The sequence below is a fragment of the Rhodamnia argentea genome, chromosome 10, assembly GCF_020921035.1.
Source record: "Rhodamnia argentea isolate NSW1041297 chromosome 10, ASM2092103v1, whole genome shotgun sequence".
Lineage (NCBI taxonomy): Eukaryota > Viridiplantae > Streptophyta > Magnoliopsida > Myrtales > Myrtaceae > Rhodamnia > Rhodamnia argentea.
The window spans coordinates 9,496,973-9,509,362 of record NC_063159.1 but is presented as its reverse complement, the minus strand read 5'-3'; the positions used below and the strand labels follow the sequence as shown (position 1 = coordinate 9,509,362).

The 12,390-nt window shown below is 39.4% G+C and overlaps 2 protein-coding genes across 4 annotated transcripts; one reads left to right on the top strand and one right to left on the bottom strand.

Moving 5' to 3' along the window:
- The first annotated feature begins 521 nt into the window (after positions 1-521).
- Positions 522-2,049, top strand: LOC115739061 (RHOMBOID-like protein 13). The gene has a single exon (XM_030671922.2). The coding sequence runs from the start codon at positions 930-932 to the stop codon at positions 1,743-1,745; it is 816 nt and encodes a 271-aa protein (XP_030527782.1). The 5' UTR covers positions 522-929; the 3' UTR covers positions 1,746-2,049.
- Positions 2,050-5,682: 3,633 nt separating this feature from the next.
- LOC115739060 (protein ENHANCED DISEASE RESISTANCE 2-like) lies at positions 5,683-9,612 on the bottom strand. 3 transcript variants are annotated; one of them, XM_030671916.2, is made up of 3 exons: positions 9,447-9,612; positions 7,172-8,125; positions 5,683-5,957 (listed from the first exon to the last, which is right to left on the bottom strand). In XM_030671916.2, coding segments are annotated over exons 2-3 (942 nt in total). In that variant the 5' UTR covers positions 8,113-8,125; positions 9,447-9,612; the 3' UTR covers positions 5,683-5,956. The 3 variants fall into 3 exon arrangements, with proteins under 3 accessions (XP_030527776.1, XP_030527781.1, XP_048127554.1); XM_030671921.2 differs by having other exon boundaries at positions 5,683-5,937; XM_048271597.1 differs by lacking the exon at positions 9,447-9,612 and adding an exon at positions 9,275-9,426 and having other exon boundaries at positions 5,683-5,937.
- Positions 9,613-12,390: the final 2,778 nt, after the last annotated feature.

Here is a 12,390-nt window from a genome sequence, read left to right as displayed (position 1 = left end):
GATCATTCACGCCATACCGTAATGTCGTATCATTATCGTGTCATGTTGTCAACATGTGACCTCTTCCGTATTAAATCACAGTTCCGATCATTGTTACCATTTCACCGAAAGGGTATTGTAGAGTGCTAATCCTTCCCTATACATTGCCGAACCTTGGCTTTGAAATTACAGACAAACTTCAAAACGACCCCTTTAAGCAACTGTGTTATCCTTAATTCCTAGTGTTTTAGGTATTCATTGACAAAGCATTAATTCAAGAATTTAATCATCTTATCCGATGATATGAACAAATAACAAAGAAGACTTTAAGAAGGTTGAGATTTGTTCCATATGCAGAAACAATACGACCTCGGACAATGAAAAACTCTCAAAGGCGCTTTCTTTCCTGTTCTCGTAAGTTCGTGTCCTCGAATGAGCTTGTGTCGTGAAGAAAACGAAGCCCATTTGAGATTTGGCCCAATGCTCTCTGCTTCTTGGAAATGAAGGGCGATCTCCCGGAGTTCTCTTATACTTACGCAAGAGAGGGTCACAGCTAGACGGCGCGCGACGACCCGGTGGCTCACCCAGTTAAATCTAGAACTTGCGAAGAACGGGAGGATTTATTACTGGACTTGAAGGTTAGAAATTACTAGTACGAATTTTCGAGATTCAATCAGCTCTTTCTCGGTCTTTCGAGGTGAAAATTCATATCGAATCAGCTTGGATTCCTTTCTTGAGCCCAAGATATTTGAGAGGAATCTCTACTGAAGAACGTCGCTTTGACTGATTCTGAGATGCCAAGTTTTTAGTTTGGCGTCTCCTGGCAATTTTGTCGAGTATTTTGATCTGGGGTTTCTTGATATTGCCGAATTTGAGCAAATCTCGTGCTACCTGCAGTCGTGAAAGTTCCAATGCGTAGGCGAATGAGAAGGTAATTGAGGTTTCTACAGATGGGGAAGCCTTTGTTTTACGAGATCTTGGAGAAACCTGCGACGAGCTGCGTCGTAGGATTGTGCTGTGCAATATGGTTCTACATTCAGAAGAAAGGGATTGGTTATTCGCATGTTGGACTGAGCTACGACGCCGCCATGGAAGGGCACTATTGGCGGATAATTACCTCGGCGTTCTCGCACATTAGCGTCTTGCATCTTGTTTTCAATATGAGCGCGCTTTGGAGTCTTGGAGTGGTAGAACAGCTGGGGCACATGGGTCTTGGCGTGGCGTATTATCTGGAGTACACCCTTGTTCTGGTCATTCTGTCGGGGGTGCTTGTATTGGGAATTTACCGTGTATTGATTCATCGATTCAAGATAGAGTATTTTCGGAGAGTCACGGCTGTTGGGTATTCCTGTGTTGTCTTTGGGTGGATGACGATTCTTGCTGTGAAGCAGCCCTCATCGAAGCTCGACCTTTTCGGATTTCTTTCACTTCCCATCAGTTTTGCACCTTTTGAGTCCCTAATTTTCACTTCTATCATTGTTCCCCAGGCAAGTTTTCTTGGGCATTTGTCGGGAATCATTGTTGGGTATGCTGTTGCTTGGGGTGTGATTCATGGAATGAATAGTTATTGGGCTATTTCAATGCTGGGATGGGTTGTGGTTGTGTTCATATATAGTTTGAAGCGATCCGGCGCCTATGATTTAAACTTTCTCGAGATTGAATCTGTTACTGATCCCTCCTTGCCTTCGGTGCGATTTGTCGCAACCGGGAATGGTAGAACTATGCAAATGACTCCTCTTCCAGTTGGAGGTGTTGAACTTGTGTGACCTTTAGCTCCGCTTCCTTCTCTTATAAGGGTGGGAGCTGGCTTGGGGCTTGACTCCCTTGATATTTTCCATGATGCTCAATACAATAGTGATTTTTTTTGCCAAGATTCTATTCACTTCGCAAAGATTTCACTATTCTGTAAATGTGTTTTGGTGAATCACTCTGTTGTACGGCACTGATACAATTTGTCTGCATTATTACATTAGCAGATGGTTGTCATTGCTTCCTTTTGTGGTGCATATTACAGAGTTAGCTATCTACTTCGGTTATTTTGTCAATGAGGACGCTTTCTTATGCTTTATGGGAAATTGTATTCCATATTCTTGATATTTTTGTGGCTTGGTTGTTTGAAATGTTCCGATATATTCATTTGGCATGTTGGTTCTATGAACATTAATCATTTAGGGGATGATGGTCTTCAGGTGATACTTTTATGATGGGGATCACTTAGATGGTGATTCTCTTGCAAGCTTAACCAATCAGCCTGATTAAAATAGCTATCGAACCATGAAGCTTTGTTATGGAATGTTGATTCTTTATGAAACTGTGTCGCCTCCTCTCTCTCTCTCTCTCCAAATAGAAAGCTGTGAAATTGTAGATTTTGTGGTGCTCATTTCAATATTGTGATGCTTATAGTCGTATTAGACTTCTTAAGAGGTTCTCTTGGTTGGTCAATTAAGATCCCAAGTCTACACTAGCAGATTTTTCAAGTCCTGGTACCTGTTTATTCTGCATAGCACCTGACCAAGATCAAAGTGAGCCACTTTTCGCAGGTAGGAGGATCATGATGAACTTAGAATGGATTGACTCTTGGAACTCGATCAGATTCGGTGTTTTGTTAACCTTATGGTATATGCTTGAGTTTCTCTCTTTGCTTGTTTCCGGATCAAGCACATTACTTTCCATGAAGAAATAACCTTTTTATTTTGTCGCGGTGGCACTAATTATTTCTTTCATCACGGGGCACATCAAATATCTAACCTACTAGCACGTGAAAACCGTTGTAATGTATTGGGATTAGTTGTATAAGGTTTTTTTAACGCCTCCATAGGCTGCATTACTTATGTAACTATTTCCAGAAAAAGTTGTTGTTCATGCTTTTTATGCTTATGTTAGTAGGATTCCCTGCTCCTGTCTGCTGTGTCCTCTTCATACAATCAATTACTCGCTTCTGAAATTGTGGTAATGATCGGAAACTTTTTAAGTTGGATGGTTGGTGATTATTTTGCAATATGCATGACTCTTAACAATAAACAAGCATATGCTACACACCTTCCATCTTTGCATTAAGCATGTATGCAACTTTTTCAATTCTCCAGCATTTTGATGTAGTTCAGCGAGTTATCAAGATCGCTCACAATGGTTTCGTTCTCTTTCTCCACTATTTTAGTATCAAATGGTCTGATGAGTCTTGAGATATTGCACAATATATCTCTCTGCAACTATGGTCTATTGGCCAGTGATGGATGTAAAGCACAGGTTGATTACAAAGGAGTGTATAAACATTAAGGAAATCATGGCCCCTTTCTTGAGCCTCTATAGGTGTTGCGAGTAAGATATTTGCGGGCGCATGGTTTGGTTGTTAGCCTTCGCTAGTAGCTCCATCTATGCTCCTGGGAAGATGGTGTCCTGATTTAGTGTTATTGGCATCTGACAATGTTTGTGCTTCGTCCATCTATCGATTTAGCTGGCTCTTACACTTGAATCCAAGCAGCAAATTCATGATTTGGTAGTTGTAGCATATCGGCTTCGGTCTGCCTTTTCTGATTCGCGAGTTGCAAGGATGTGATTGCTGTTTACATCTCTAGTACTTTGTTTCTCGTTTCTCAGTTTTTATCATAAGGACACAATTAGGAGATTTGGACTCGTTGATGGGAGGAGGAGAAAACTCTGAATGTTCTTTTTCAGGCATTCTTGAACTACTGGTTTCTTTTTTCAATCATGTCGATTACCAAGTAAGATGTACAAGAATTCTTGTCCCCATGTTGGTTAGATTTTGAAAGCTTTTGAAGGGCATTGAAGCATAGCCTCACCACCTAATAGGCGCGAAAAACATAAAATCTCTTGGAAAGATTGGTCCGAACGTAACAAAATGACCAAGGACGCATCAAACTTGAAAGTCTAATTGAGCTTTTAAAATTCTTCATTTATGCACTTGAATACGTTCAATCAATCTCTTGGCACTGCCACATATCCACCCTTTAGGGAAAAGGCTTTTTGCATATTATATTGAATGAAATAAAAGTTAAGTTCTTAAAATGTATCCAAAATCTTGATGTTTTACTCGGATTGCGTAGAGAGAGGTAGGCTTTTGAGAGAGACTCTCTAGGAGGAATGCTTTTGTTATCAAATGGGAACGAGGACACTTCTTTATATAATAGAGGGCCTCGCATTATAACCGTTGATCTCTATCCCATCCGATGGCTAATATCTCATCTCCCTTTTACCCGACCACCGACAATACATAAAAAGGTTTCATAACACATGACAATTACCGTATTGCTCGCCCTTTAGAATGTTCTAGAGAGTCCTAGAAAACCCTAGGAAACCCTTGGTTGCCAAGACATAACAAGTCTTGGGGACTTCTCGGCCAATCGACCGATTTGGCCACGGAAAACTTGGCCCCGTCACACATGATGCTAACAATAAGCAAGCATATGTCCCACCTTCCGTCTTTGCATTAAGCATGTATGCAAGTTGTCAAGATCGCTTGCAATACTTTCGTTCTCTTTCTCCACTGTTTAAGTATCAAATGGTTTGATGAGCCTTGAATTCTGGGCAATCTCTCTCTCCAAATATGGCCTATTGGCAATTGATGAAGGTAAAACACAGGTTTTGATTACAGAGGAGTGTGAACAGAAAGGAAATCATGGCAGAAAGGAAATCATGGCCCCTTTCTTAAGGCTCTGTAGGTGGATATTTTGCAGGCGCATGGCTCAATTAGCCTTCGCTAGTTCCATCTATGCTTCTGGAAAGATGGTGTCCAGATCTAGTGTTATTGTATCTGATAATATTTGTGCTTCGTCTGTCTATTGATTGAGCATAAGACTACCACAGGCTCTTACACTTCAATCCAAGCAGCAAATTCAAGATTTGGTAGTTGCAACGTATCGGCCTCGAACAGCTTTTTTTTATTCACACGTTACAAGGATGTGACTGCTATCTACAACACTTCTAGTAGTTCTCTGTTTCTCATTTTTCATCAAAAGGACACAACTAGGAGATTTGGACTACTGGGAAGAAGGAGCAAACTCTGAATGGTCTTTTTCAGACATTCTTGAACTAATGGTTTCTTTCTTCAATCATGTCGATTACCAACTATGATGTACAAGAATTCTTGCCCTCGTTGGTTAGATTTTGAAAGTTTTTGAGAAGGGCATTGAAGCGTAGCCTCACCACTTAACAAACACGAAAAACATGAAATCTCTTGGAAAGATTGGTCCGAACTAAACAAAATGACCAATGAAGGGATGCATCAAACTTGAGCTCTTAAAATTCTTCATTTATGTAGTTGAATCTTACTTACGTTCAATCAATCTCGACACTGCCGCTTATGTGAATACATCCACCCTCCAGGGAAAAGGCTTTTCACAGACTAAATTGAACGAAATAAAAGTTGAATTCTTAGAATGTCTCATGCTTGTTTGAATATCTCTTAAACTTAGCCGTGACTTTATAAATGCATTTCATAATCCAAATCTGTCCAGAATCCTAGCATTACTTGAAAAGTTGGTAGAATGAGGTGATTTAAAAAAAAAAAAAAAATAGTATGAGGTGATTGACAATAGAGAGAATTCATAAGATGGGTACAATAAAGGGGCATCTCTAAAAACCAATGCTAGCCATCACCAAACCAATCCATCTACTCAGAACTAAACCTTCTATTGGAAAAATAAACACCCACTGAATATGTATTGCTGCATCATACTCACAAACTGTAGGGCATATCAGTTTTCATTCAATTCAATGTTGGCAATGCATAAATACAAGGCCCTCGCAGACGTTGAAGATGGGTAGACAAAAAGAATCGTTGTCAGTCCTCAGCCACATGATCTACTGTATAGATCAACGAAGTATTGGACAACATGAGCAAGCTCAAATCGGTACATGTCAGCGCAGAAGTTCCTGAATTCTTTATGAGTGGACATAACCTTTGATATCAGGAAATGCTTCCAGAAATTGACATCAACTCTGCATGTGGCATATGTAATCTGTATGAAAGCAATACACAACAAAAACTGATATATTATCAACAGACAGAAAAGGGTGGCGATGCATCTCTCCTTCTCTCACTCATGCACTCTTCGCAACAGCTTAGTTTGCTGGAGAAAGGACAGAAAGTTTCCAAAAAATCGATCACCAATAGCAGTTTGCTGGATGCAGTGTATGCCAAGACCAGTGCATAGCAGAGAATGTCCTAGTTAATCTTAAACCAAGGAGCCTCAGTGATGGATAATTTATCGAGAACCTGTTAAATTAGGGTCCGTATGGTAACACTCCAGAAACGTGTATGGTAAAAAATTGTTCCAAAAGTGCCCCGAGAACATTTTTGGAGCAAAAATGAGAAACAAAAAAAACTTATTTCTGGATTTTAGAACACTTTTTAGAAATAACTCTAGGGCGAGCTTGTGCAAGCCACCACCGCCCACCATCATCGGCGAGGGGTTGAAGTGGCCGCCGCCTCCGGTCGCCACCGGTCGCCGGCCGCTGGCTGCCGCCGCCCGCGCCGGTTGCGGATCATTCCTTTTGGTGAAAAAAGTGTTTTTTTTTTTGTACTTGCCAAACACGTTTTTGTTCTCGAAAATCGTAGCCGAGAACAGAAACACAAAAAAATGTTTTTGTTCCAAATATGTTCCCAGGAATAGAAACGTTATCATACACAGCCTTAGCTTCCCACTACCTTAGTGACGGATAATTCCTATTAAATTAGCTTCCCACTACAAATACTGCGGCACTGGCAAGCATCAAATATAACCACATAAGCAGAATTGTAATTCCAATTGCAAAGTTGAAGGCTTTCTAGTCAGGTCAGGAAGTTCAAGCCAAGGTGAACTCTTTTCTGCAGGGAGTTCTAAGGGTGATATATAAGCAATAGTCATTGCACAATTTTCTGATCTTTTTGACAGAAGTATAGATCTCCCCTATAAAGAGCACCATGATCTTGCTGTGTCCAATGAAGATAAAACGCTTTTCCTGCTGTTATGAGCTCTTAAACCTCTACTAGTTCTTGTTATAGTTCGGGTGTCCAAAGATCTCTTTAACAGGTAAAAAGCACTGCTAAAGAAGAGTGCTAACGAGAAGGTGCACTGAATCTTATCTTAGCAACTGATTATCCCTGGAAAGAGGAACACATAAGAAATAAGAACGAAGAAATAACAAGCTATTAGACCAGTATCACACATTAAAACATGCTTGAACAGCTTACCATGTTCCTAATTTGTCATTCTTGTCTGCACTGCCAATGCCATTACTGTGCACTGATCCCGAAGAAGAGCTGCTTTCCTGGGAGCTTTGGTGAATTAAATGGGAAAACCCTTGACCGATGGACCTCCACCATCTAGTGGAAAGAGAGGACTGTAAATTCACATTAGTACTATCAAACGGTTCCATTAACCTTGCTGAAGCAGGGTCCAGATCTGAGAATCTAAAAGCGCCCAAGATTCTTTCAGGTAGCTCCAACTCAGTCTGGCTCTCGATAAGGAAAGCCAAATCAACCGTCAACGTCGTGATGTAGCCAAATGCCAAGTGAACAATCGCACTGGCAACCATGGAGGACCCAATATCCACATCTACTTCTATAAAATTGTCCGATATGACATATTTACAGGTAAGGGCACGTCCAATTATGCAAATAGCCTGCTCTCCAACTGCCTTTTTAACTATCCAAGGACCCTTCACAATGTTTGCGATCATTTTGAGACGTGAGGTTCTATACACATCATCACCTCTTAAGAACTGGTCCAGCAGGGAACCCTCTTGCATAGGTTCCTTGGCTACAAAATATGCAACAGCACTAAAGTTGTCCTTGCTTGGCACTTGGAGATTGAAAGCCCACACAAAAGGTCTGTCCCCATCAGGAAATTCAGTTTCGATGGCCTTTCTCACATGGTTATTTGGATTGTTCATGACCTCCCAAACTTTTGAAGAGCTTTTAATCCAATCGAACGCAAGAGGCTTCAAGAGATACTCGCCAGCAGGAATTTTGACCCTGTTTGCAAAATATTCTGGTCCTCTAACCATGAATTTGTCTCCAGGTGGGGAAGCCCATCCATTTGAACAGTTATCAGGATCAAGACATGGAACAGGCCCCACTGACTTGATTTTCTCTATCCAACGAGGATCACTGGCGTCAGCGCACCTGCCCATTTCCACTTATTGACTGCACCATCAAATGATTCAAGATTACAAAGAGCATAATGAAAAACCACAAATGATATATGTTGCTTCACCACTGCGGTGAGGAGGTGAGAAACGCCGAAAATCCACTGATCCTCTAAATATATTGTTTCTCTAACTTCACCTAATATCGCATACAGAGCAGAAAGATCCCCCCTGTCATACACAAGCAAGTTCCTTTTGTAAATCGATGTTTACTCTACTCATAATATCATAATAGCAGGAGGGAGAAACAGAGACAGGAAAAGAGACCACTTAGCAAAGTGTCTATGCCTCTCAAAGTAGGTATTCAGAATACAAATACATGTGTGTTGGAGAGTAACTTGCGTCTCCCTAGATAGTTACGTCGGTAAAAGTGTTAGAACTTGAAAGTGGTTATTGCCCTCCATATTCTCAGTTACGTAAGCAAAGAATGAATCTTCGGAATACATCTGATGATGCAATCACTTGTGGATAGATCAATCTTCGGAACACATCTGATGACCGAGCCAAGTGCTTGAGAAGAAACTTCTGAAGGCTCAAGCAACTTATCAACAAAAAGAGCTATCAGAAACAGATTGCCACGTGCATATTAGTCCACTACTATCACTTCTTCTAAGTTATGGATAACCCATGAGCATATAACCAAACACACAATCTTCCTTAAGGTTATGTGGCACATAATGATCTACAATGCATCGAAGAAAAGGAGAGTCTTTATAGAACATGCTTGACATCTACCTCTATGTCTTCCTATGAATTCTTCAAAACTCTTCACTCAGAAAAGAGATAACAGATATTTAACAAGAAAAGTTAGACCTGCATCCATATCAACAGAAAAGGATCAACAGCCAAAACCCAAAAAAGAAACCTGAAGCTCTGCTGATAATTTGAACATTAGAACAAGATTATGAGGCCAAAAACACAAACCACAGCTTGCACCCACAAATGAAATCAGATGGAGAGCAGATCAAATGCCCGAAATTCAGCTTCAATAAGCAAACAAAATCAACACAAGAAAGCAGGTTAATCTACCACAACCACTACAGTCATACGGATCTTCCAATTTCAACATCAGGGCTCAGCCTCGAATCAACAAGATTGATAATCATCTCGACCAGGAAAAAGAATCGCCGCATGTGGAAATGCAAACCAAAATCGACAGAAATCGCCTAACAGACGCAGAAGCCAAGCGATCACACCGCAAAAGGACAAAAAGCATGCTTCAAGGAACCATTAAATGAGGATCAAGATGCATAAATTATATCTTGTGCTGCTCCAAGCTAATAAACGAGAAGCGAAGGAAAAACAAGAAAATATCCAACCTTTAGCTGCTGGGAGAGATTTCAGAAATTGGGTCTGTTTCATAAAGAGCTAACAGATCATGTAATCAAAGGGAAATATTGGTTTTTGGGAAAATTTATCTAGTCAAGACGGGAAGCTTCATAGACAGCTTGAGGTGAGATCTGTCCCTTTTATTTGCTGTCATTCCTTTTCTCTTTTGAAAGAAACTCCCTTTTACTTTTCCAAGAATTTTCATTTTTTTTTATTTCGCCTGACGAAGAGTGTAAAAAACTTAAAAGAAACGACCTTCGTTGGTTTTTTCAAGAACGACCGACCAAGGCAGAAGAAGATTCTCATGTCAGACCTTTAGAGAATGTAACGATTGCTTTCATGGGTCGTTGTGTTCCTGTCCCTATTGGCCGTGGATGAGAAGGTGTTTGAGGATTGAGACAGCTTTGCATCTTTGATGGCCTATTTTGATTGTTGTTTCTTCGAGCTTTTTCTTTGGATTTATGGACGAGAACTGTGAATTTTTGAAATGCAAAAAACAAAAGTATATTTCTTTGAGCTTATGCGCCGTTTATTTCGCAAAGAATGACTCAATTGAAAAATATTTTTCTAAAAATGATCACGTTTATTGCTTGATATAATTAGTCAATGAAAGTTATTTTTTGTGTGTAAACCTTTGCTTATATAATGAAAATATTTCTCGCTTATTTATTGTAAGCGATATAAACGATCGATTTCTAAAAAATATTTTTCGAAAATCACTAATTTTTCGCTAAACAAACGGAGCCTTAGTCAAATCTTGATTTCATTTACTTTGAGAAAATTTTGCACCACAAGTATGTTTTTCTAATTCACTTGCGATAGCGGGCCAACCGTTGGATCATATTTAGCCTATTTAGTGTGATGTATCCATATGAATTAGTAGGGGTGTCAAAAAAGCCCACGTCGGTCCGACCCAGACCGAAAATTCACCCTAATTTTTCGACTGGCTTGGTACTGTTAGAATTGGATCGAGCTGGCCCGGTTCCAGCTTTTTTTTTTCACCCACGTTTTCTTTTAAATTTATCTTATTTTCATTTTTATTTTTTATATTTTTTCATTCTACGGACATATCAAGTGATTTTGATTCAAAAAAAGAAAAAAAAGAGAAACCGACCCGACCCTCTTCGGGCGGGGTCGGGGCTTGGCACTGTTCGGTTTCGAGCCCGATCAAGACCCGGCCCATTGACACTCCTATGAATTAGGTCCACCTAGGAGCGTGAAAGTGTATCGGTCTTTGAAAGTAATGACAATAAAATCCCATTCAAAAGATTGACCGAAAGTGACATTTGAAGAATATGACCAAAAAAAAAAAATCCACATACTCTAAACCGGCAATTTCTGATTTGTGTACCTTACACTATTTAACGGAATATTGAATTTACACTTTTAAGTCACATGATTTTAGGAAAACCGCCTCTTTATGGCGAGTTTCAAATTTGCTTCTTTCTCTTTTTCCTCTAATTTCCACGATTTCTCATATCAAAAAAGGGTTTCGTTTTGGAGGTAATTCTAAAGGTAAAGAAAGAACTCTCTTTTGACTAGAAGGTGTTGTTTTCACCAAGTACTCGTGACTTCCTACTTTCCGAATTTATCACATTTCTCAAATTAAATCTGGAATTAAGAAACAGATTTCAAGTAGAACACTTTAAGAGCGATTCTCCTTTTCGTGGTAAACACTTAATTGTAAAGAGAGTCACTACAGGCCCAATCCGTTTTCTTCATCTACAAGTATGATGATGTTAAGGGGACATATAATGTGGATATCAAATAATCACTGTACAAAGAGAAAAACAAATTATGAAACAATGAAATACCATAATGAATTCAAGAAAGGGAGACAAAGAGGGCAAAACGTAAGACCGAAAAATGGTTGAATTTTCATCTAGATTGTACACTTGAAAGCAAATTGAAGCATGCCATAGAAAGCCCACTCACAACATACCTCATTAAGAGTAAGAAAATAGCAAAGCTTACAATATTACTGAAAGCTTAAAAAAAAAATGTAGATAAACAAGAAATCTTGCTCTGCAAGAGAGTCATAATTTCGTCAAGCACTCAAGAGTGTCATATGTATAATTTTTATGTAAAGTTCGTAGTTATTCAAAAACAGGTGGTGTAAAATAGCTCACACTCGACATTTACTATGAAAGAGGAAAAAAAGAGAGAAAACGTATGCTTGTTTTTGAATCTCACAAGCGGAAACTCATAGTAAAAAAAAAAATCCTGAATAAAATTGAAATGTTACATGAAACTCATAGCCAGGAAAGTCAACAAGGAGACAATAATTCCGATTTCAGTCCATGTTGGTGTTTCTACCTTCTTGCTTATTAAGAAAGCAACCTCTTTCATCAATTACATATCTTAACACATCTCAAGTAAAAACTCTTGCAAAGAGGCAACAAAGATGGGCACCTCTAGCCACACGTAGTAGCAAAGGAAGTGGAAAGTGTTCTAACTTGTAACATGATCCGGCCGAATGTGCCGTCCCTGAGGTTTGCCATGCACGAAAAACGTGGTCTTCCAAGGAAGAATCCCTAGTGATTTCTTAAGAATCTAGAATGATGAATTTGGAGCCAAGGGCGCATCCGGACTCTGGTGAATCATTGCATCATAATACTCTTCTGACTCCTCCATGCTATTGAATAAAATTTGCATTGCGAGACATGGACTTTAAAAGGGTGTACAAACTACGAAACATAAAATTTATTACAAAAACCAACTTTAGTTTCAAATGTATGACTACCCAAATCAATTAGGATCCAGGAAAAGAAAGAGATTACACCAACAAATAAACATTTGAACAATATTTATGATGTATATATAATTGAGTAATGTGAAACTTCCATTTGCCACTTTCTATGGTGAAAGTTTGATCCCAAGTACACAATGCCCGTCTACTTTACCCAGGTATCTGTCAATTTGTACGATGTGAAA